Genomic DNA, 26,011 nt, shown 5'->3' on the forward strand with positions numbered 1-26,011 from the left:
CGTGAGCTTTTCAGCCAAACAAAAAGCTGCCATTTCTGTTCCATTTGGCAAAAAATCTGGCAAAAAAATTCACCGTTTTCTTTTTGTAGCAGATTTGTAGAAGGTCTTTTGAAAGCAAGAAGTTGCAGCGCCTTCAACTTATTTGTTGAGAAGAAATTCTGCGAGCTGCTGTGGATTCATCTGTTTCATAGACTCAACAAAATCCTCTGGTAAGAATAATGAATCTCATTTATCATTATTCGTCCAACCCCACCACATTGATTCTCCTCTTTCTTTGCCCTTGTGAATTTTTGGCTTCTTTTGACTTCGATCAATCGGCCCGCTTCGCCCACGACCCATAGTTGTATATACATGTACATAATCAATGTTCAATCGATTTTCCTCGGTTTTGAACATCCGTTTTTTACATGCTTATAAATCGTCGTTTTGTATAACATTTTACCACATTTTAGGCATTCTTCTTTCGGGGCTTTTTCTATTTCTAACATTTTAGAAGGTTTTACGGCACAAGCGGTAAAACGCAGTTAATGGAGCGTGACATGCAAACCTCGGAAACAGTTAGTTATTGTATTTAACTATGTTACTGGCAGCCGCAGAGGTCGCGTGAGATCCTTGTTTGCTTTATTGTGCCAAGTGTTGCGAAAGATTGTCTAGTCTTATCACAATATGATCTGCATTATGGCACCTTTCTATAGGTTACACTTATAGTCATGTCTAGCTGTAAAAGAACCATTGTTCAACGTAAAAGCACTTCCCTTCGCTGGGGTGCTGTACTCAGTAAGCTTTGTTCAAAAGTAAAGCAAATTCCCACCCTCCCTCCCAGCGTGGAGGATGTTTTGTTTGTCAATAAACCTGTGGTCGCCTCTTTTGGGGCTGGCAGCTAAGTCTTCGGCTAGCGACCTCCCTCAAGCTGGTTATAAGTGAGGCTTGAAAGGTCAGCGTACTTGCTATTGTTATATTTTGATTAAGTTGACCTGCCGTTACTCTTGTCCGTTTCAAATGCGGTAGTGCTGGTGACAAGTGAGGCTTTTAAAGGTCACGCAAATCAAAGTCGCTTCCCATGCCACCCGCAAGGTTGTGTACCGCCACATTACACCAAATGATGTGTGGCTTTCTTTATTTATTGATATATGTGTTCTAATAATAATGGGCTATAATAGCACACAAAAGTGAACTTTCACGGAACAGGGACATTATAACAATGGTATTCTTTGTTTCGTTTCCTCAGAAGCGAAACGGTATTGTCTTCAGTTCAGGGGTGAACTGTTTACATAGGGATTTGTAATATCCAATCAGAGTAAAGTTCGTAATTGTTAATGTAAATACGGCGGCAAAATTTCAGCAAAAACCTCGGTGCATCGCAACAAAATGTGTCATTTGCAACATTTCAGTGAAACTCTCGTTTCTCGGTATTATCTTACATAAGAAAACTGCGAACTGGACTTGATAGTGATAGTGGAAGAGAAATATATTTTCGAAGTAGAGACACCGCCACACCACGCGATTAGTCCACCAATGCGATATTTTGAGCCGATGGAAGTAGTTAGTTTTGTTTAGTTCAACAAAGAAATGGTACTGTTCTCCGTTTCAGAATGATTTATTGACATAGTGAGTATGAATGTTATCAGCGTAAACGCCCCCAATTTACAAGGTAAATATGTTCAGCAAAAATAACTTCTCGAAACTAAATTTTATTTCGTGACACGGAAAGAAAAGGAAATTAAAATGTCATGCAGGTAGAAATAATTGGCGACTTAAATGTTCCTAAGTCTTACTGAAACGATGTATTCTAGAGAAACGAAGATATCTGTTTCCGTGCTTGATTTGAATGTGAATTTACTAGAGCCAATTTTGTTTGTTTAAAGCATTTCCAATTCAGTTGGCGAGGGAAAAAAATTGGCAAAGATTTCGCATGTTCAAAATTTTGGCAGCGGTCGCATTAGACCAACATTTTGGAACCAAAACGTTACTGATCGAAGTATACGTCACAAAATCTATTTTTCTCAATCAAGTAATTTCGTTAGATCTCATGCGAAAACTTAAGTCTTCGCAGATTTTTCTCCACGCTGCATGCTCTTCTCTCCTCTCTACAGCAACTCGTGATTTTCGGCCCATGATTGGACGAGCAGATTTTGCTCGACTTGCGTTTGTGTTGTTGCTTGCGCCACTGGCGATCGAAGAAGATTGTCTCGCTGAAACCATCTCTTCAAATTGCTGCCAGTAACCAGATCCAGGGTACGAGTCATAAGAATTTGAATAAAAACGCCGCTCATATTTGCTTTGAAATACTGTTGTAAAAAGCGTCAGATGGACCGAGTAAAAAATAATTTTGTCCCGTCATCGCACGCGCCAAACTGGACTAGCCGTCAAAGTTATTTTCTCGACGTAATTTTATCCAGGCATGTTTTAAAAAATATGACAGTTAAATGGATAACATAACAAAATTGTTTGCTTTCCCAAAATTTGGAAGCCTCCGAGGCAGCATTTCGGCCTCTTTGAAGATTGGCGAAATTTTGGCAATTCGCAAAAGTTTTTGAAACTGGGGGTCGCACTTATTTTACGCTACTTGTTGACAAATCTTGACAGATTTATTACTTAAACAAACAAAATTGGCTCTAGTGCCGGACCCGGGCCTGACCCATCATATTGTAATTTAATTAACGTTGGTACATTGCAAAATAGGCACAATATGGCTTTTTGACGAGGTTTTCTTCGTATCGTAGGTGTCGACATTTTCCAGATGTAGTTGAATTTCTCGAATTTTCCGCCACAATTCCAGTAGCTTTACTTCTTAGAGCGCGCTTTTAAAAATAAGAAAATTTGTATTTCGACATACCGCAGCATTTCAAGAGTTGGTGTCCATGAAAACACCGATAGGGTTTGCATTTTACCTTCATAATATTCAAGCGAAAGTGGAGGAACAATTGCATAACTGTCGTCACACATGAGGCGTCCTTTTTGAAAAGAAAAATATACTACGTCACTGACAACGAAACGTAGATTGCCGCATCCATTCAAATCAAGGACTGCCAGGCACAGAAATGGAAAAATTATGCGTCAAATGCTTTTGCCTCTTACCTTTATTTAGCCTCACACACAATACTTTGAATTTCTGAAAAATATGGCGGGGCTGTGCGGCCCGCTTCCCAAAGCGCTTACCCTATTTAAGACCAAAGTCTGCGATTTTTCTAACCTATTTATGGCCTGACCCTTAAATTAACACCCTGTTTCAGACCTACCGTAGTTCTCTAGTTTAGAACGATGTTAAAGGTATTATGAATGGCTTTAGTTACTGGTCTTCTCGATAATGGTGAAAAAAGTAGCTCCTTCTAAAAACCATACCTAATTCAAGACTAGAGTGCAAAAACCATACTCAGTTTGAGACCAAAATGACCCAAATCGATACTCTACTTTTGACAAAAACGTCCAAAAAAAAACATGTCCCTCTGACGCTGGACATACCCATATAGCCGATATAAGGGAGCACCCTTTCCCCCCCCCCCCCCCCCGTTCCCTAGGGCAGAGTCAAAGTGAAGTATCACAAATAAATACATTTCAAAGCGCGTTGACTGTAAGAACTGATACATGTGTACACAACTTAAATTAATTGGCCCTTTCTCTTTTACAATAGGTTCAGTACTAAACCTCGCCTGGCCGAAAAACCCCAGGCTCTGACAACTGAGCAGATCAGTGCGGTGCAAAGCGGTGCATTAGCACATATTTTCCTCACCCTAGGACTTCTCATGCACAAGATATCAAAACCCCGACCTTTCTCGACTTTCTCAGACTTTGAATACCTTTCCGGAAACGAAACACCACTTCTTTCTGAGAAATAGCTTCTTGTTGTGTTTGTTAACGTTGTTTTACCTCACTCCTCGCAACAATAATCATGAAAAGACCACACTCTTGGTGATTTTTTTTTTTTTTTTTAATGACTTGCAGTCGATTGCGATATATCTATCACCTTTTTTATCGCAAAACCTCCGCTTAACACACTTGTCTTGCGGTTTCGGTCCAATAAGGTTAGGTGATTCAGCCGGTTCAGTGAAATCAGTAAGGTCGCCTGATGCAGTCATGCTTTTGTTGTTTTAGAAACAGTATCCGCAAATGTTCAAATAGAAAATTTATGCGGGGAAACGTTAAGTAGTAAGGGAGGAAGTAAATGAATACTGGGAAATTTGAGTACTTTAGCCCGGCTCGCCGGCGAGGTTGCCGAGCCGGCCAGGGTACAAGAGTAGTCACAAGTTTGCCGGAATTCATTCATTTCCTCCCTTACTACTACTAGTGTATATTCATGTCAGTGTTAGCGAGCCTGTTTCGGTTCATGGATTAAAGAACGGGATATATGTTCATGTGTAAATTTAATGTTAATTTAAATGTTAATACGAGCCCCCCCCCCCGGGGGGTACTCCCTTATATGGGCTATATAGGTATGTGCGGCCCCAAAGGGTATGGGGTTTCAGCCGTTTCGGCCATAAATAGGGTATAGATTTTATCTGATTTTGGTCATAAATACGGTATGGTTTTTGCACTCTAGCCTTCATATGGGTACGTTTTTAAGAAGAAACCACTTTTTCATCATTATCGAAAATAAAAACAACAAAAGCCCTTCACAAATTATGTTTATGGTAACTTAACATTGGTCTGAACTAGGGAACCAATCATAACGCAGGTCTGAAACAAGGTTTTGATTTAAGGGTTAGGTCATAAATAGGGTTTCGAGTTTTTGGTCAGGTCATAAATAGGATAGGGAATATCGCAGATTTTGGTCATAAATAGGGTAACGGTTTTGGAAAGCGGGCCGCACACCCCCACTCAATTTTTCTGGAAGTACCCCCCGGGATGCGAGCTTCTAAAGTATGGTAATTAAGATTACCGTGGGACTGCTGAGGCAGCATTTGAAGACGAATATTAAGTGGCCAGGTATTCTGCGGTTTAGCCCAATATTCAAAGTCTCGAAAGCTAAGCGATGCTGAGGGGGCATTGGGATTTGCGATATTGCGGTATTGGACAATTTTTCTTGCGGTATTTCTGTAATTTTAATTTCGAAATGCGGCATTGCGGTATTATCCGATCCTGCGGGTTGCGGTTTTTTAGTGTTTTGGACGGTATTACAAATTATCCTCCTAGTCCTCCAACGTTTTCCGAGCCTTTTCCAGTTTCTGATTGGACATTCCCGACTCATGGTAACGGTAAAGTGCAATTCCTCGTGTCGCAATCGTAAAAGGGTTTGTTAGTTTTTGTTAATTATTAAACAACCACGCCAATGGATGTTACTTATTCTATCTAAATGGAAAATTACCTGTCCTAACGGTCATTAACAAATTCCTAACTGTTATTTCCGTTTTGTTTGCTCTAAACGTTAACATACAGGGTAGTGGTTTTGGTATAACATCGCGTTTCCAGTCGGTATTGAGGTATTGCGGTATTTAGGGAATTTTTTTGCGGTATTGCTGTATTTGCCGAATTTTTTTGCAGTATTGCGGTGTTCAGAATCCCCCAATGTCCCCCTCGATGCTGAGTTCTCCGTCGAGGAACATATTCATCGAAGGCTGCCAAACTCCGTGACGCGGAAGTTGCACGTTGAAGCATGTCGAAAACAACCTCGTCTGTCACGTGTTCTCCTCACAACACTACCTGCGACTTCGTCTAAACTCATGTTCCGAAATTAAGTTCAAAGTGCTTGCTGATGGCATCCCAGACACCTCAAAACAGTTCGACAACTCAAGGCACCCTCATTCAGTAAAGCTGGCCCCTTTCCCAGGGTTCTCCCAGCGCTTTGTCAGGTACCCTAACTGTCCGAGGTTTTCTAGCTCACAGCAACGAAAATTTTTGGTTACCAGCCGAAATTTTATTGTAGTAATCTTCCTAAGAATTCTCGCAACACAGGGAGTATTGAATTCAAAATGGTGCTGTTCAGTTGTCGGCAGATTCGCTGTTCTACACGGCGGACGAGGCAGTTTTCTCCTAGCTTTCAATAAGAGGGTGATTACGTTCCACACACGTTCCATTTTTTGCTTTTCGAAAAGCTTGAGCAGTGATAGATGGAATTCTATCAAAAATCCCTAAGGCGCCAAGATTTACAGTACCCATCGACCATCGTCTGCAGAAACTATAAAAGCAATGTAAGACACAACTACGTGAAGTACGTGAGTGTGTGATTTGATTTGGTGAAATCCTACCCAGAGAGCAAAAGATTATTTAAACCTATATATTTGTGCGTGACAACCTATATATATATATGAGACTCGACCCATATATTTCTGGCTCATCCGCCAGATGTATACAGAAATTTCAACTCATATATTATATAGACTGTCAAAATGTCGACTAAGTATTAGTTGAAAAACCTATTTATTGTTGCTTCAACCATTTGCCATGCTTGACGTTCCATAGAAAGCTTTTATGGTAAAAACTGGGTAACCTCCTGGGTGTTCTCTGCACATCAAAGACAAGATACTTAGATTTTATTTTACCTAAGTTTTAGGCTGCATGGGTAAAGATGAGTCACAGTACTATTGATTGTGGTATATTGGCGAGCTCCCCATAGATAGGTAAAACAAAATAATGAGACATTCTCTTTCTTTTAACAGGAAAGAGCGTTGATTATTATGGAGGAGATAAATGCGCGAGAACGTAGTTTGACTGTGAATAAGAGGCGTTCGTGTCGGGACATCCCATGCTGTCTGATATTCCTTCTTTTCTGGGCTGGAATGGTTACCATAGCAATTATAGCTCTTCAACGGGGAGACCCACTTCGCTTGTACCACGGTTTTGACTCGTATGGAAACGTGTGCGGGAGAAAGGAAAACCCCAACATTCCTAACGTGACCCTGTCAGGCAAGGACATGAGCGACCGGCCGTACCTCTTGTATTTTGACCTGACAAAGACAAAACTGGGAAAATTAATTGTAAATCCCTTGTTTGATAAAGTGAGCCCTAAAGTGCGGGAAGATTTTAAGTCATCCTTGACTAAGGATGATCTTCAGATCAATGAGGATAGATCAGCACTCATGATCTGTGTTAAACGCTGTCCGGATCACTTCATGCTCACAACCGAGCAATTCAAAAAGTACAAGGAAGAAACAGGAGCCAGCGTTTGCACCTACAACACGGTAATCACTGCGAATACGGAACAAGACACGCTACTGGGACCCTGTCCGCCCTTTGTTCTACCAACTACGCCTATACTTAACCGATGTATCCCGCTGCTTGGTGCCGCTACTAAGAAACTCAAGGTTGTGGGTGATATTCTGAAGAGGATTGACACAGAAATTTTTGGATTTTCAAGGAAACTGATCTCTGATGTACACAACAGTTGGAAACATCTGGTGATAATTTGCCTTCTGGCGTTTGTACTCAGTTTTTTTATGATGTTGTGCTTGGGATTGTTAGCTCAGATAACAACCTATGTCATTGGCCTAGTAATGCTATGCGCATCTATTTTTTTCACCTGTTGGATGTGGTACGTGTACTATATCGAACGGACCAACACTATTGACATCTCCGTCGAGCTTGGACTTCCATCTTACGAAGGCAGTGAAAACAGGTTACTGACTATAGCAATTATTACAACTTGTGTTGCTTCTATTATTGTTTGCATGATTTTATTCCTGCGTAAGTCCATCGCCCTGATGGTAGCATTCTTCAAGGAAGTAGGAGTTGCCATGGTCACTATACCGTCCATGCTTGTGGTGCCACCGTTATCTTTGGTTTGTATCCTTGGTTTGGTGAGTACTTGGCTTATTATTTCAGTGTATATCTACACTGCTTCAAAACCAGTCGCTACCGCTTTCGGTACCGCAGTCTACACCCAGCCGTCCTACACAACATACATATGGGTTTACTATGTCATTGGGCTTTTCTGGGGTGTACAGTTTCTCCTTGCTGCGTTAGAAATGACCTTAGCTGGAGCCTTTGCCGATTACTATGCGGTCGATGAAGAAGCAATGCTATCGCTTCCACTATTGAAATCATTCTGGCGTATGATCCGTTACCATCTGGGATCTTTAGCGTTTGGATCGTTGATCCTAGCAATTGCAAGGCTCTTTAGGTACATTATCAAGCTCATCACGAGAGAGGCACAACGGAACGCACACCATTCTTTGGCCGCTGAGTTCATCAGCAAGTGTTTCCGATGCTGCATTTGGTGCTTGGAGAAGTTCTTAAAGTTTATCAACCGTAACGTCTATATCCAGATTGCTGCACAAGGCGACTCTTTCTGCAGTGCAACAAAGAACGTATTCAGCATCTTACGACATAATCCAACACACTTTATCGTGATCAGCTCTATCGGCACTTTCTTTCTTTTTCTTGCAAAGCTGGTTGTCGCCATTCTCAGCTTTGTGGCTGGGTATTACTTTCTGCGATTGTTCCGCTGCGACCACATATCTGAGATAATTGTTCCGGTGATGATAGGCAGTGTTATCGCTTACGTTATTGCCTATGTTTTCTTCTATGTGTTCAAAATTGGCGTGGATACGTTTGTCGTATGTTACTGTTTCGAGAAGAGCTTGAGTAATCAGATGAACGAGGAGGCAAACAAAGAGGAATTCATGAAACAGGCTGAGAAAGGGAAAAGAGGCGAAATGCAAATAATAAGGAAAGCAATATCAAAAAATAAGGTGTGCTGATTAAGTTAATTTCCAATTATATGAATTTAATATTTTAATTATTTGAGTTGTGACATTTATGACAATTACATTGATTACATTAATTATTTTAGTGACGTTGAATGTGTTTCAGTTATGTGTTGACTATGCTGCTTGTCATTTACGTTCATTATGACGATTATATTAATTTTTTTTAATTACACACCGAGAAGAATAGAAGAGTATGATCTTCAGTATTTTGTTAACGTTCCTCCTTTTGACGAGGATATCTGCCTCACCCTCTTCCCCCTATTAAAATGTAATGTGCAGTTTTAGCCAACCCTAAAAGGCTTAAAACATTTTTTGCTGGTTCGTGATCATTTTGTGAGAATACTCATGGAAAAATAGGAAAATAAGAATGGGTAGAAAAAATTAACAAATTGCAAAAAGATAAGGAACTGAGAAAGTGAAAATCGAAGCCAAACATAACCTCCATAGTAAGATGTAAATTTTAACATTCGGTACGTCTCATTAGCTCACCGTCTTAGTTGGGAAGGCAATTGGCTTGCGATAACGATTTTGCATGTTCAAATAAAGTTTGAAATAAAGTTCTCCTGACGAAACTGACATTTCCATTTTTTTTTCCCAGCGAGAACATAGTAATGATAAAATAAAAATTGGCTCCGATGACAGAGAAGAGGACGCATATTGAAGTGGGGACTTAAAACCCGACAACTCAATTTAGACCTCGATGAGCTCTAAACCTGAACCCAGGACTGCATGTGATATTGGTCACTAAATAACTTTTTTTGTCATAATCGTGGACAGAATTGTTGAGACACCAACCAAATTTAAGGTGCCGAAGCTCATTTCTTCAAACCCCCTTCCCCCTTTCAATTTTGTCAATGTTGTTATGTGAAAACATTCGCGAAATTTGCATGGTATTTGTTGTCTCAACTAGTCCTGGCCAAGACTGCAGCTCTGAACTGCAAAACAGGAAAGTCCAGTTTCAAAATGCAAATGCCAAAATCAAACTATTTCTGGAGCATGGCCGCCGTGCAAATGTTTGAGCGACGCCGTGCGGCGTACGTGTCGTACCTAAATACGCGCTCCCAGACCATGAAACTAGCCGTGATGACCTTGAAGAAAGCAATGCATGGGTCTACCATGAGTATGGGAAACTTCTTATTAACCGATTACGAGGTCCGTAACGTAAGTTATGGACCAGAGTAAAGTTTTTCCTAATCCTGTGTTCAAATCGCGAAGCATGAACTCTGTGAAGGGAAAAAAAAGGAGCCGTTACTTACTCAAGCCGCCGCAGATCAATTTCGGATATTTGGCTTAATACAACTTTACCGTTTTGCAGCTGACAGAAGGTGTTATAAGATTCTAATCACTGTGTTCTTTATGAAACAGGCCAGCAAACGAAGACTTAACATAGACTGTTCTAAATGGTGTATCTCGGTGTTATGTGCTCTCATCTTGTTGGTCCTGCTGTTTGGCCTCGTTTTCGTTCTGTACTATGAAGCTTGGGATCAATCACTGTGTACAGGCACCGACTCTACTCCCTGCTCACCGGGATTCTGTGTTCACGGAGAATGCAGACAGAGGGATGGCCTGGCTTTCTGTGACTGCGCTCAGGGTTATACTGGGAAAAAATGCGACCTGAATGAAACTGCTCCTTGCAATCAATCCTCTTATTTTGTGTGTCACATGTCCAGGTAAGAAGGTGATCACTGAGAAATCTAGTTACAACAAAGAAAATCTTCAGGTGCAGCTATACATCAATATAAGGTGAAGCACGTAACATTTGCAAACAATATATACTAATTTACATGAATGCGACGCTTTTTAAAGTTCTAAATTTCTACAGTTGTAGTGATCATGAATACCAATGCTATCCGGACCATAGCTGTATAATAAAGGACTCCCAGTTTCCCACTAAATTATTGTTTTGACATAATTAACCTGAGTGAGAGTTTGTTTAGACGACGCATCTCATTCTTAAGCTAGTTTCCACTTCATGGCTTCCCTTATGACACAATTTTAAGGCCTAAAAGCTGTGCTAGGCTATAATCCCATTCGGCGTACTTGCGAGAAACAATACCTTAAGATTGCCCCTGACTGCATGGTTTCCTTCAGATAATTAATCTAACAGACGGTTGTTTAGTAAGCAATACATTTTATTATTGGACGACTCAAATTCCTTGATTTCTCGCAAATTTCTCTTTTGGCTGAATTGTTGGTTGTTTACGCATAGGCTTTTAAGCTGCTTCTTATTCCCTATTTATGCTTAATACGATTAAAAATGTCACAGAATAAAAAAAAGGTATTTTGACTAAAGTTATGACATATATCTTTGTTAGTGCGTACGATTAAAATGCACGGCAGTAGTAAATCTTAAAGTAATTGATGCAGAGGACCAAGTTCGTCTCAGAGGAAAGGAAATGTTAGGAACCATAATGCAAGCATCCCAAGCCCTAATACGTGCAACTGAACTCCTTTATCTCAGGGAATGTTTTAATACCTCAAAGCAATGTGACGGTCATTTGGATTGTTCAGACTCCTCGGACGAAATGGACTGTCCCCTGGGAACGCTTTCTCCTACGAGTGTGTCTCCAATGACGACACCAGCTTCTACACCGACATCTACTCGTGCTACTGCTGTCACAATAGTATCATTACCTTCGACTGCATTTAACACTACTACACCAGCGGTTACAACAACTCTCGGAACGAATTCATCGACGTATGATCAGACTACGACCAAGCTTCCACCCGAGGTTTCTACAGAGTCACCACCTCCTCCGGTTGGCCAAAAATGGCCTCCCATGTGGTGGATATGCATCATAGTCATCCAGCAAATAATTATTAGTGGTCTTGTCATTTCCTTTTGGGTTACGAACTGTGGCAGTAGCGATAAGGGTGGTAGTTGTGGTGGCGGTGGAGGTGGAAGTGGTAGTAGTGGTGGTGGTGGTGGCGGAGGGAGTGGCAGTGGCGGTGGCGGTGGCGGTAGCGGTGGCGGTGGTGGTGGCGGTGGTGGTGGCAGTGGTGGTGGCGGTATCGGTATCGGTGGCGGTGGCGGTGGCGGTGGCGGCGCCGGCGGCGGCGATGGCGGCGGTGGCGGCGGCGGCGGCGGCGGTGGCGGCGGCGGCGGTGGCGGCGGCGGCGGCGGCGGTGGCGGCGGCGGCGGTGGCGGCGGCGGCGGTGGCGGTGGCGGCGGCGGCGGCGGCGGTGGCGGCGGCGGCGGCGGCGGTGGCGGCGGCGGCGGCGGCGGTGGCGGCGGCGGCGGCGGCGGCGGCGGCGGTGGCGGCGGCGGCGGCGGCGGTGGCGGCGGCGGCGGCGGCGGTGGCGGCGGCGGCGGCGGCGGTGGCGGCGGCGGCGGTGGCGGTGGCGGCGGCGGCGGCGGCGGTGGCGGCGGCGGCGGCGGCGGTGGCGGCGGCGGCGGCGGCGGTGGCGGCGGCGGCGGCGGCGACAGTGGTGGTGGTGGACGTCCCAAAATTGCTATTTCTATTCTTGTCTTTCTACTTGTTCCAGTAGTTTTAGTTCCTCCTTTGATAGTTCTTCCATCCCTGGATCCATCTCCATCTAACCCTAACAATCCCGAACAGACCAAACCGAGTCCAAATCTGCCAACACTGAAGCCTACACCCCCCGAGGAATGCAAGAAACCAAAATCAGTCGATGGGCAATGGACTCAATGGTCGGCTTGGCAGGACGCAGGAACGCAGAGTACACGGTTCCGATACTGCAATAGTCCCAAACCAAGAGATGGAGGTAGGTGCACACTGATAGAGGTTTGCACTAGAAGTACATACTAGAAGTTTTCAATGAGAAGTAAAGTGCTGCCGGTAACACATAAATAATATGGGAATGTAAACAGGTGAACTAGGGCCAAAAGTTGCATATGAAGTATACCGGTAAGCCATAAGACAATGTTGAAAATCAAAATTCCCATGCATGTCAATCAAAGTATGAAACTCGTACTTCTACAGGCAAAAACTAACGATAGACAAATCCGACGTTTCGGCGACATCTTGGCGCCATTGTCAAGGGAAACTAATTAAATATGCGATTTCAAGAGTAACTAAGAGTTCAGAGTTTCTAATTTGCATAAGTTAGACAAAGACTTTAGCGCGAACTGAGTCTGATTGTACATTTAAACACGGTCGTAATTGTTTAATGAGTAACATCTCATTAATGAGACAATCAAACTTGTTGTGGCATTTTTTCAACACGCTAAAACAATTGCGAAGGTCATCCGGAATCCTGCCTGCGTGTCTATTATCATAGTGATTGCGTACTGACGAGGTCTTGCTTCTATGTCCATCAACGCGTACGAACAGATGGCCACGGGTGTAACCGACATAACCAGCATCGCACTGGTCACACTTGAAGTTATACACAAAGCATTGTTGATCAATGAGCTGAGGCTTAGGTTCGCTTGTCGGGAACTCCTGAGCAATCTTGCGGCTCGTAAACACCGGTTGAACACTAGTCTGCAGCTTCACACTGAGATCTTTCAACTGTGTCTTCACGATATCAGCAGACTCCTGGTCTTTAAAGGGTATGACAACCCGAGTAGTGTTTTAATGTACAATCAGACTCAGTTCGCGCTAAAGTCTTTGTCTAACTTATGCAAATTAGAAACTCTGAACTCTTAGTTACTCTTGAAATCGCATATTTAATTAGTTTCCCTTGACAATGGCGCCAAGATGTCGCCGAAACGTCGGATTTGTCTATCGTTAGTTTTTGCCTGTATATGTTTATCTAAATCATTGTTGATTAGAAACTCGTAATCTAGTATATTATATTTTAACCTGATTATGAAATTTTTTTTAAGATTTTACACAACGATGCTTCTAAAGAGTGAACTGAATAACAAAGACAAGCTAAAACTAAAAAGATTGAAAAAATTTATTAACGAAGCAAGCAAGAAGCAAGAAGCAAGCAACTGAAATTGCCTAAGTGCGCGTGTGGCAACACACGCTTGCATATTTTTAACGGACGATAACATCAAAGCCATAACACGCAAAGACAAACGAAAGTATAGTCTCAAATAATCAGGCAAACGATTGTTATTAAACAAACTGTGGTGATTTCCTAAGTTGAAAAAATCGATTTCAAGTTGATTTATAAGCTTGCTGTATTCTGAGAATAAGGGACTCCCAAACGCAAAACTGCCGTTCATCGCCTTTGCGACGTTGATGTCCTCCTTTTGTTCGATCGAATGTCCTTTAGGGTTGTTTTCTCCCGTTTTGAATTCCAAAAAGGAGAGAAATATCGCAGGGAGATATCGTCTTGAAAATTCAGCGGGGCAAGCGTGATAGACGCCATTACACATATAAAAGCGAGCCGCTGATTGGATAACATTTACTCCTTGAAGAAAGTGCTCGCTGATTGGCTTCTTCTTGGATATCCCAGACATTCGACCATGGAAGGAAGGAACCAAGGGCGCGTTCCATTCGACCAAAATTTCCGGAAATTCCGGTTCAAAATCGAATAAAACAGAAAGTTTCCGGAAAGTCGTTTCGAAATTCTGGTCAACCTCTCGAGGTTGTCCTTTTTTTCGGAGATTTGGAGATTCCGGAAATTTCCTGTTCCATTTGGCATTTCTACCCGGTATGAATCGGCCCCAGTTCCTCTAGTCGTGAAAAGCTACAAGATGGCGGCCAATCGACAATACACTGGATGCAAAACGATCTGCCACAGTTCGAGCCTTTTATTGCTTACTGCACTTTAATAAGACAGCCACTTTGTCATTATCCTTCAAAATTTTGTCGAGTAAATCTTGGCGGGAAATGTGCCTATGCGGGAATAGAACGAGATTGGTCCGGCCTGATGGAAAATACCGTTCCGTTCGCCATACAAATATTTCGGTAATTCACACCGGAATTTTTGGTCGAAAGGAACGCGATCCAAATATCTCAAATTCTTCCCAGAAAATGTGTGCTGCCTTGCTAATGCTGCGGCAGTAATTAATGCTGAAGTAGATGGACAATTTGACAAACTTTTCTTTACTTAAATGCACAAAACGGAAGGGATAGTTACTATAAAATCTTACATCAGACGCCCAGGGAAATGATGAACCGAAGGCATTCGAGATAAACACTCTAGGGACCATCCAAGCATCTGTAAAGACAACTTTTAAAACAAGTAAAGGCAACAACTTATCCAGGCAGTGTCCGTTAAGCCAGAGCTCACTGTTTAAACATCGCCCACAATGCTATTGTCTTTTGCGACATGTACTTGCAGTGTCCATTTCATATATTAGTGCGCGGCGTAATAATTTGGATATTCAGAACTAGTCAGCCGTGATTGGTCAACAGACTTAGCTCTGGGAATACCTCGAGTCTCTTCGCGATTCCACTGCTGTCAATCAACGGTTGGGCGTGTGAAGCAAATTTCAGAGTGCGATAAAGTGGACAATAGCGTCCTAATTAGTCATAGTAAACAAAAAAAGCGGTTCTTAAAAGCGGTTGAGACGAACGCAAAACGTCACTTGCTGCCTTGGGAGGACCACCAGAAATTATTTCTTGCGCTTTGTTAGAATTAAATTTCCAGAAAATCCGGCCTGTCAGTATCTGTGTTGGCTTGCGAGCTTGAGTCACAAATCCGGACAAGCGTGAAGAGTACCTTCACCACGCGCCTTTGAAAAGCGATAACAAACAAAACTTACGCTTTGGAAAAATAAATTTTACTCCCCGCCCCCCGAAAACAAGCTTTTGCTAGCTCGTAAGAATCAAGTAACGGGGAAGAATTTGTCACGCGCGAGTGAAGATACGCGAAAAATTGATATTTGTTGGGATCTTTTGCTTAGATCCTGTAGCCGACTTAGAAAACATGATATTTGGTGACAATAACACTCTTTAGCTTGGTATATTGTACAAATAAGTTGTTCTTCGGGAACCCGCAATCGTTATCCTAGCTAGCATTTTTAATTTGATTTAATATTCCGCCTTCCCTATTTCTGTTGGCGTTGTAATAATGAAGGAAAAAGACTGTACAAGGCTGATCTTTTTCTTGATAAGCTAGTAGGGCAATTATGCTATGTGGATAATCCCTCTTGTTTTTTTGATCTTGTTCTTCCTAGGGAAAGTGTGCCCGGGTGAACCATGTGAGAAGCGAGAATGCGAGCAGAAAGAAAAGGTAATAACGTGTAAGAACGGGGAAAGCTACAAGACAAAACGATGGCAATGCATTGCAGGCGGTGAGGCAGAAATTGAACAAGAACTCTTTGTTCGTTCGACATGGGACAACAACCGTTACCGGTTTGCTTTTGATGACAAGAAGTCTGTATTGGAATTAAAGCAAGACATTGAGCAAAGTCTTGGTAAGGTCGCTGTATGTCTATTTTATTCAGCATTAGAAGCTGAGTCCATGTTTTTGTTAGGTAGATTGGACCGATATATCGGTGGATGCATCGGTTGATAGTCGGTCGACAATCGACCGATACATCGGCCGATAGCTGGCAGATAGTCGGTCGGCAATCGGCCGATAGTCGGTCGATGGTCGGCCGAGAATTGGCCGATACTCGGTCGATAGTCGTGCGATAGTCGGACGATATATAGCGACCAACTCTCGGCTGAGTGTTGGTCGATACGTTGTGGAGGCATCTCGATCGAGTGTGGGTAGTATGTTGGAGGTATGTCGGTTAAGTGTCGGTGTTATATCGGTCAACTGTCGGTCGAATACAGTCATTTGTCAGGTATCGGTCAAGCGGGATAGTTTAGCTACTGAGTAGCAGTTGTGCACTATCGGGGGTTGAAGAGGAATAATTGAATAATGGTTATTTTACGGCTTGAATAACGGAATGATGGCTTTGTTTCGGTGGGATAATGGAATAACGATTTCATTTTGGAAAACTCTCCAAAAATAGTATCTCCCAGTTTACAATACTTGTGCTGTAATGGTTCAGCACTGCAACCTTATGTAGGTTGACAATAAAAAGCTCTGGCATTAGGCAACTGCTTGAACGTTGATCATGTTATTTGCTGAACAACTTATCGTAAAATGTCATAACCTGCTGTCGAAAACGAGCTTGGTGCTCTTGACGTTTAGTCCTATTTTTCATACAGCTATCCAGCTACATATAACTAAATAGGCGTGTTTACTTTGTATAAACCGTAAACATGTATGTAATATGTCCATGTCACCGTATGGCACACAAATCAGGTTTTATATTGAAGCAACCTTGTGCATTAATAACCAAAAAAATTGATTCTAAAGGGGTTTAAAATAGCAATAGAAGTTTGCCATTTCTTAATAGAGTAGACTTTATGTAATAGGCCAAGACTGACCTGTACAGATGGGTTGTGCTTTAGTTTTATACTTGCTTCACGTAGTAATTCGACAACCCTGGAGGGTGTTCAGCGTTGCATTTTGTATCGACCGAGCCGGTTGGCCGACTGTCGACCGAGTGTCGGCCGATACGCGTTGAATTATCCGCGAAGTGTCCACAAAGTGTCGGCAACGTGTGCGCGAGGTATCGGTGAACTAAAATCTCTCGACAAACACCTCGACCGACTATCGACCAATTGTTGGCCAACTATCAACCGACTATCGACCAGAACATCAACCAATATATCGGTCAAGACTACATGATCCGCTGAGTCCTCACACTGCTTTTGATGGATGGGGTCACTCAAATGTTAATATTTTCCTTCAGTATGTTGACAAAGTTACCAGACTTTGATGGTACAAACTTGGCATTGTTACCCGCGATCTATGGAAGACAGAGGAGCCGGGAGTGCCTAACTGCATTTACCCTGTATACAGCTACATACACTCACTGAGAATAGATATTTCATTCTAAGCCTAACATGTTTTGTGTTATTTTTACGAAACATCTGTAACCATACCATGTTTTCTTTATTTTCAAGCCTGTCTATCCAAATTTTCGAGATGTCTCAAAACCATTTTGGATTCACTGTCGACGGTGGGAAGAAAACTTATGTTTAAGTTAATTAGGGGTAATATGGATCAAACGTAACTTTGTGAATTCTTAGCTACTTTGAACTGAAAACCAATGTTGAATGAAATGCTATGCGTTTGCTTTTACTGAGCTGCCCGCAGTACTCAACAATGACATGATAAATCCACCGTAAGAGAATAATGCTCTGATAATGCCATAATGATGATGATAATGATGATGATGATGATGAAGAAGAGGATAATGCGCGATTTTCCTTACTTTTCCTAGATATCACGACAGTCCGACAAAAGCTATCCTTTCACGGCTCTATGTTGGAGGATGCGAAGATGTTGTCATATTATGGCCTCAGCGCTGGTGATATCGTCGATCTGCAGACAAAATGCACTGAGTGTGATCAGTCTTGTGATGTCGCACACAATAACCTGGGTCTTCGCAAAAGACGAGATATCACCAAGAGAAAAACCGTCTTTGACCATCAATCAAAACCAGAATTCATGGCCGCATGTGGTAAAGATTTCTTTTTGGACGGGAAATTTCCGGAGGGATTTGAAGAAACCGATTCCAAAAAATTTATATGCCAGACATACAAGAAGGGCCTGCCATATTTCGCCACTAAGTTTGACACGACTAGAAAAACTGCAGACTTTTCAGCCTACAAGCCGAACATCGGATATTATGGTAGACCCACCTGGAAGGATTTGTATGAGCACGGTACATATATAAGCTATATGATATACATGTATTTCTCCTCCCATATTCCTTCAACCTGGGCTTTTTCATGCTGCCTTCTTCAACAATATTCAAAGCTTAGAGGTATGAAGAACAAGCCTAGTCTCGGTTGTTCCGTGGATAAATTGCTATTCCGTGAAAATAAACTAAAATGCTTTCACTCGTGATTTGACAATGACAAATTTTATCCACCTGGTTAACAGCTATCTACGCTTTGAACAACTGGGCCTTGGTTCATCATTAAAAGGTTTCTCTCCAGCTTACTAGCTGAAAAAAGGCAATAACAATCAAATTTGAACAAAACCCTTGTTTCCGCAGAAACAGTAAATGTTCCACCGGATAAATACTCCTTGAAAAAGTAAAATTGGCACAACTTCGTATAGCTCCATCATTGGTCAAAACGTTCTCGTCATTTTTGTGTGCTGAAAGGCTACCACAGCAAAAGTATAACCCATTAAAAACACCCTTAATTTCAGCTTTTAGTGCTTTTAACTTTATAGTTAACTCGGTGACCCCCATTTTTTTATAATCGAGTTATGATCAGCATGCAATGTTACAGCTATTAGCAAAGTTACCAAAGATTCTATTCTAGGGCGCCTAAATTTTCAAAACATCATGGTGGTTCTAAACCTCTCCAAAAGAATTATTTTGAACTTTGCAAAACGTTGTACCATAACATGGTGATCATAGCCCTATAATAAAAAATGGGGGTCACCGAATTAACTTTTAAGTTATTAGCTCTTAAAGCTATAATGAAGGCTGTTTTTAACGGGTTATACTGTTGCCATGGTAACCTTTCAGCTTACAAAAATGATGACAATATGTTGACCAATGCTAGAGTTTTAGTTTGATATCATTATTGTAGCAGCATTGGATAAAGACTGGCAGTTATGACCCTTCAAAGTTTAAGGGCTAGAAAATGATGGAAACTGTAACCAGCCACTTTAAGTTACATGAGAATAAATTTAAGGAGCTTTCGTAACGTTCTCATATGCACACCATTGCCACGGTCTTTGCCCTCATCATCAGCCAATATCACAAACAAGCATTCAAAGCTCAGTCCAGTCATCTATTATATGTCGCCTTGTATAGGGTGTATGGGGGACATGCTCCCTCAGAGGTCTGTGAAAATTGAGAGCATTTAATACACAATTGGCTGCATTTTCAGACAAAAATAGCCAAACTACAGCATGTTTGAATTTATGATTTTGCAACATACTTGAGCCCCCACCTTACTTGCCCTGAAATGAGCACCTCCTGCTTTTGTGAGGCTGATTTTAAGTAGGGCACCCCCTACCACACTCGTTCAATCCTCCCACACCCCTCCCTTCCCTAGACCATAAATACAGACTGGTCCCTTATTTAAAAATGAATTCTGAAAGATGAAATGAGACGTTCAGCATTGATTCTAGGATATCCACAGATGGCTAATGTTCCTGTGTCAATATTTCGTATTTTTCCAACAGGACTTTACGATAACGATAATGGAATACAGTGGTACGGAATTGACACAAGGTGTGCCTGGTCAAGGTATCCTTACTCAGCTGTAGCATCCACGCAAGGCACAGACAAGACTTATTACAGGGCAGGAAAGACATTCAGGGTTGACCGAGGTCACCTCAATCCTTCAGGCAAGTGGAAGCCAGTCTGTTCGGAATTATTAAAGAAATAAAATCGCGCCCGAGTGCATTGTCGAGTTATATAAGCATGCGGGAATTTTCAAAAACACAAGAGAAGTGCATAGAGAAGCACGAAGCGCAGCCGAGTGCTTCTTGCACTTCTCGAGTGTATTTAAAATTCCCAAGTGATTATCAAAGGGTAAATTCTCTTCGGTCGCGCCATCATTACGTCAACAGCTCGTGCTAGCTCTGCGTTTCTATCGAGTTATAGAATCACGATTTCTAACCAGTCAGCGCGCGTATTTTCTTAGCACTGTTTTCTAAACAGTTACATTGAAAGGGAATTGACCAATCATAGCGCGCGCAGTTCCTCCCACATTTTATAATGTGAATAAGTCACGCTCACTTTAACCATATATAGAAAGCTTCAATGGATGGCTCGACCGACCCCTTACTTTGTTTGTTAGACCTCGACCTTTAGCCGTTTGCAAAGCATTTGCCATAAACTTTTGCAAAACTGTTCCGAGGGAACTGTTACAAACTTTTTCTTAGTTGCAGCACGACAGCCTCCCCACCCACGTTTAAGCCAATACTGCATATATGTTATTTGCGGGCTGGGAGGTCCGTAGAGTGAAAAAATGTGACCGAGGTCTTCAAAATGCATTTTCAAGACCGAGGTCACAGTTTTTCACTACACGGAATGACCCTAGGCCGGTAAATACCTTATTCATTTTTTTCCTACTTAAGTTTGTTTGGGCAATCTATTTAAAGCAAAAGATTGTGTTGCAAAATCTTTGTTTACGCGCGCATCCAGCTCACTCGATTGGTGAAAATCATTTGCTAAGTGCTGTATACACTTTACACAGCCAAACAGATTGACTTCGCTACGGTGAACCATAATAGTGGAAAACTTCATCTAAAAAAAGAGAAAAGCATTAAAAATGTAGCACCAAAACAAAGCATGAAAACTGGATAAAATCATCCATATTCATGAAATTTCTTTCAGCCGAAGATCTAATCCGACTTCGGAGTTTGTCAACTTCTCTGACTGAAAAGGACTTACATGGCAAATTTTCTACCTGACCATATTTGTATTTAACGTATTAATAACCTTTACTTTGATTACTACACTATTTATTTTGACAAACGGTGGGCGAAAGTGAAATCAATTAAATGTGTCAGGTGGCCGCATGTGTACAGCACAACATAGTACTGCGAGAATTTATAATTTCACCATTGTTTATTAAAGCATCTCATTTTCTTGAATGGTGGCAAACAGTATTTTATTTTGCCAAAAAGTACAAGAGAAGCACGGCGTTTTTAGTGATAAAGCAATGACTTGCAGCTAATCTCAAATGGCATGAAAATCAGAGCGAATGCACACATACACAACGATCAACAAACCAAAGTCGTGAACTAGAACTTGATTCTGTCAATACAGAGGATGAACACTCGCCTTTTGTAGAACTTTATGGCCTTTAATTCCACTGCTAAATTTTTCTTTTCCATTTACAACGGTTGTTGAGCAACTATACCGTTTTTTGAGACGATTTTTTTTTTTTTTTTTTTTTTTGATGATTTTTTGAGATGATCTCGGATCAGTTGTGTTACCGTGCCCGTGGGCAGAGATAGAAAAATCCGGACCGCACTTAGAACCAATCAGATCGTAGGATTCGTTACCGTGCCCACTCAGAAAAAAAGAAAATAAATACTATTATTTTGCATCTGGGCCGCCAGCACCAGATTAAGAATGACGGCTTTTGCCCAGGGATAATGTTAACTGAATAGCAAAACAGTTTCGTATTTCAATGGGACTACCATTATTTTGCGTATTATTAAAGGTAGGGCTTACTGTATTATCCACTTGCATTTCCATGATATAAACACCTTGCATCTAGATCAAGAGTTGGATATAGTATTAGTGATTGCTCGGATGACAAACACATACGGATTACAGTTTTGTGAAGTACAAAGTTTTGAAATGTATGCCAGAAATACATTTAGGGGCATTGAATGGCCTTTGCGAGCATTTGCGAGCAAGCCGACACCATGATACCATTATTTTTTGCGAGCATACGAGCAGTTGAGCTGCATGGACTTGCAAGCAGCGAGTAAATTTCAAACGAAACCACAAAAAAGATTGTGAGCATGTGAGCTTCTCCAGAAACTGTTCAATATACTACTAAAATTTTGCGAGCAATTGTTGCGACGTTTCGCGAGGACCTTAAACTACCCTGAATAAAGAGAAGCAAAACGAGGTTCAATATGAAGACCAAATGAAAACCAACAGAGTGGTTGCGTTGGAAAAAGACAATGAGCCGAAACTCAATGTGTCTTATGTTTCAGTCTTAATTTTAGAAGTCCTTTGCCTCCTCCGATTCTTAAAATTCCCGAGCCACCGGGGATGACAACTCCAAAAAACGCTGTTTGAGTAGTACTATTTAAAGAATAGAGTGTTTCTATCGAGGAACTATCGGCTGATAGTTGCCCCGCGGAAATTTGATGTTCTTAAAACAAATATGCTAGTTTTAAGAACATCAAATATCTAAAGGACAACTATCAGACCGATAGTTCCGAGACATAAACACTCTATCGTCTTTATTGCTCACCACAAAATTTTCTTCCGCGCCCCAGTTCAAAATTCATTTTGAATTATTTTCAGCTCTTTTAGATGAAAGCCGTGAAAGGTCGTTAAAGCCAAATGTAAAATTTGAAAAAGAAAACAGACAAAACCCCCTTAATACATTTCAGTTGTTTACTTTCTGTAAGCCCGCTTTACAGAAACATTTTCACGGACGAGTACTATCCATCCGGGTATTTTCCTCGGACGAGCACTGTGGGCTGATAGTGTCTTTCCGCAGATGAACACTATTGCGTCACGTGATCAATTCAAACCAATAAGAATCGGAGAAAATTTAGTGGTAAACTATAAAGGTAGATAGTGTCTCTCCGCGGATGGGTACTATCGCGTCAAGTGATCAATTTAAACCAATAAGAATTGGAGAAAATTTAGTGGTGACCTGTCAGTGTAAACAAAAGTCCTCCCGAAAATTTCGAACATCATCCCGACTTTTTTGAGACATGCTTGAGACATTACTTTATGATTCCCGAAAATATTCCCCGAGTCTCCCGATTCCGGGCAAAATCTTCAGATTCCCGGAAGAATTTTGTTTTTCTTCCGAAACAGGCCTTCGTAGAGTTGACACCCCCCGTCAAGCCATCAACAAAGTTGTTGCACCCTTTGGAAATTTTAACAAAAGACCTAAAGCACTAAAGGCATCAAGCTGAACAGCCAATCCATTTCTTAATACATCTACATGTTTATTGTGACCTCTAAATCTTCTCTTTGCAGGGATGAACAGCAACAATGTCAACAGAATGACAGCGAGTCTCACTTACACCAATATAGTGCCACAATTTTCTGATCTCAATCAAAAAGCCTGGCGACTAGCAGAAATCGCCATTCGGGACCAGTTTGTGGGGAAAAAATGCGACCCCAAGAGTACTTACCTACTTACTGGCACCGTGCCGTCAGAAATGTATCTAGGCTATGACGCGCATGATGTTGACACGGAAAAGGACAAAATGCCAAAAAATACATACCCCGAAATTTGCAGGGGAGGAACTTGGTTCTGTAATACGAAATACAAAGTAAATATCCCAGCGTACATGTGGACTGCGGGCGCATGCTATGACTTGACAGGAAATTGTGCGACGTTTTCGCTTTTGGCTAAGAATGACGGTCACGAGAATTCTGTAGGGTTTTACAACCTCGACACATTGGAAAAATTTCTTGGTGCCAAATCCTTGACTTTAAGCACATGCTGGACAAACAAGAAGGATGATGAGGATTCCTTTGTAAATCTTCATCGCCGGCAAAAACAAGAAGGTCAGAAACTAATCGACCGCGCTAGCAACGCAAGCGTTAAGCTTTTTCCTGGGTGTACCAAAGAAAATACTGATTATTCACAAGCACTTGTAGACTACTTCAAGAGCAGGGGTTGGTCCCATTTCCTGCACAGCTATATTCCTCCTTACGTTGAGAAGAAACGACAACAGATGTGGCAAAATTTGGAAGCCACGAAGAAAAATTTCCCAAATCTCACTAAGGTTCTAGAGGATATACAGATGGCAGTCGACGACCTAGATACTATTGTGGAAACCGATTTAACAGCCACACCGCTGTCTAACTGCGATTTTAACTGATTATCGAGAAGTTTATTCTGGACAAAAGTCGATTTTATACTCGTGACGGCAATATGCATATCATTTATTGGATTACAAAGCAGTACATAGGTACAGTAGAAACCAGCAAAATAGGAACATTAGTTTACAATTATTATCTCATTAGCATACCTGTCAATGGTTCTGACCGAGCCATAGAAATTAAAAAGCTCAGAATATAGAAAGAACTTTGAAAAGAGAATTTTTTTAGTTAATATTACTGCGATTTGTTCACTAGTCTGAAGTAGAACTTGAAGTTGACTGCCAGTTGATGACACTTGGGTGATAATTAGATCGCATAATATTTCTTTCAAACAAATTTTAGACTATGAGCAGTCGGTTTTTGTGCCGGAAATCGAAAATATGTGCCGGAAAAAATTGAAAGTATGCAAATGAGTGAAAGAATGAGGAGGGAATGGAGCGAGGCGCGCTTTTCGCGGCTCGCGGCTTTATCGGTCGCCGCTCGCTTTTTGCTCGATCGCATTCGTTTTTTCCCATCGCACACTAGGAAACGAAAAAGACTGCTCGCGGTCTAAATAGATTTCTATGGATGTTCTTATCGCCTGTACGCATGTTTCGAAATACCAAGTCATGAGGTTACACTAAACTGAACCGGCAAATCTTAAGGCATGTCAAATCGTCTCCGGTTTTAGAGATATTACAAAAAATTAGCCCTTTCAGACTTGTTTTTTTGGGGGGGCGTGCTGGCACTGATGGGCACTTCTACACGTACGCCTGATTTAAATTTGCTAAATAAAGTCGGCAGTAGAGCATACCTACCACTTCATAATAAAACAATTTACGCAATTGAAGCTTAAATTAAGGAAAACAATAATGGATGAAAACTAGACTGAACGGTGTTCAAGATTTTGTTTTCTATGCCAAAGGCTTTATAAGTGAAAAATAAATGCCTATATCAGATTGTTCCTAGATAAATTTTGGGAAAGTCAGCAAATTGGAGCACTGTTATTTAAAGCGCCAAAGGCGGGGAGTAGTCACCTAACCCTCTCCCTCCCTCCATCTTGTTGGTTAAGAAGTAAAGGTTACAAAGAAAACGAAAAATGGGGGAAACGTGCGTAACAAAATGGTCTCAGACTTGCAGCGCTAGATTGAAATTTTAATAATCTTAAAAGGGCCAAGAATGTTTGACTTTTAAGTCATCACGTTAGAAATTCGGTAACTTAATGTCAGCGATCATACATCCTAAGAAGACATTACCAACCAATAGCAAGGTTACATCTCATCGCATTGAATAAAGTCAGGTTTTGTTATGTGCGAAGTTTAGCCGGAGAAAAGAACATTGTGTTTGAACTCTCCTAGCTGTTAGACCAAGATTAAACGACTCTGTATAATTTTCAACGGGATTATTTTGCTGTATCCAGACGTTGCATTCAGAATTTACCAAAGATTCTATCAAAGATTGAGCAACGTTGCATTTAGAATTTACCAAAGATTTTATCAACCTTTCGACAAAGACTGCAGGTAGCAGTAAGCTGATGTAACAGTTTTGCATTAACCCGCAGAAACAAAAGCCTCTACGTTATGGTAATTAAAATCCCCTCTCCGGAGAATTCCTTTTCCCTTTCACTTTAATCGGGCCATTTGATTAAAATCAAGGGTGCAACCCTTGTCAGATCCGCCCCTTTTTATATTGATAAAACTGTTGGAGCGATCTGTGTGCACGATTTATTCTTAAAAGAGATTTAAAACAGATCTAAAAGTGTTAAAACTGAATTTTCGATCGGCCTCTGCGGCCTTTTTTTAGAGAAATGTACTCTGTGAAAGAGCAACGGAAAGAAAATCTGTAACTAAGACGTCATTGTTCCTTGCCCCCTACGGAGGAAACCAGTGATGCATAAACCCTCTGAAGGGTGCCCTTTGATTAACAGAGTCCTTGTCCAGGAATGAATGTG

At 41.5% G+C, this 26,011-nt stretch overlaps 2 protein-coding genes across 2 annotated transcripts; both read left to right on the top strand.

Annotated features, from left to right (window-relative positions):
* On the top strand, window positions 1-12,348 carry LOC145502123 (choline transporter-like protein 1). The gene is made up of 5 exons (XM_081481402.1): window positions 1-209; window positions 6,594-8,624; window positions 10,008-10,312; window positions 11,104-11,711; window positions 12,203-12,348. The coding sequence occupies exons 2-5, from the start codon at window positions 6,612-6,614 to the stop codon at window positions 12,346-12,348; spliced, it is 3,072 nt and encodes a 1,023-aa protein (XP_081337528.1). The 5' UTR covers window positions 1-209; window positions 6,594-6,611.
* On the top strand, window positions 12,036-25,689 carry LOC145460302 (uncharacterized). Its single transcript, XM_081445061.1, has 5 exons — window positions 12,036-12,368; window positions 15,685-15,924; window positions 17,794-18,237; window positions 19,722-19,886; window positions 23,227-25,689. Exons 3-5 carry the CDS (start codon window positions 17,835-17,837, stop codon window positions 24,078-24,080), a joined length of 1,422 nt encoding a protein of 473 aa, XP_081301187.1. The 5' UTR covers window positions 12,036-12,368; window positions 15,685-15,924; window positions 17,794-17,834; the 3' UTR covers window positions 24,081-25,689.
* The last annotated feature ends 322 nt before the right edge of the window (window positions 25,690-26,011 follow it).

This window comes from Orbicella franksi, chromosome 11 (genome assembly GCF_964199315.1).
Source record: "Orbicella franksi chromosome 11, jaOrbFran1.1, whole genome shotgun sequence".
Classification (NCBI taxonomy): Eukaryota; Metazoa; Cnidaria; class Anthozoa; order Scleractinia; family Merulinidae; genus Orbicella; species Orbicella franksi.

Coding starts and splice junctions, on each gene's coding strand:
- LOC145460302 (XM_081445061.1), top strand. CDS start 17,835: ATGTTGGAGGATGCGAAGATGTTGTCATATTATGGCCTCAGCGCTGGT. Junction 18,238..19,721: donor GAAGGATTTGTATGAGCACG/GTACATATATAA, acceptor TTTTTCCAACAG/GACTTTACGATAACGATAAT. Junction 19,887..23,226: donor AGGTCACCTCAATCCTTCAG/GCAAGTGGAAGC, acceptor TTCTCTTTGCAG/GGATGAACAGCAACAATGTC.
- LOC145502123 (XM_081481402.1), top strand. CDS start 6,612: ATGGAGGAGATAAATGCGCGAGAACGTAGTTTGACTGTGAATAAGAGG. Junction 8,625..10,007: donor AAGCAATATCAAAAAATAAG/GTGTGCTGATTA, acceptor TTTATGAAACAG/GCCAGCAAACGAAGACTTAA. Junction 11,712..12,202: donor CGGCGGCGGCGATGGCGGCG/GTGGCGGCGGCG, acceptor AATCCCGAACAG/ACCAAACCGAGTCCAAATCT.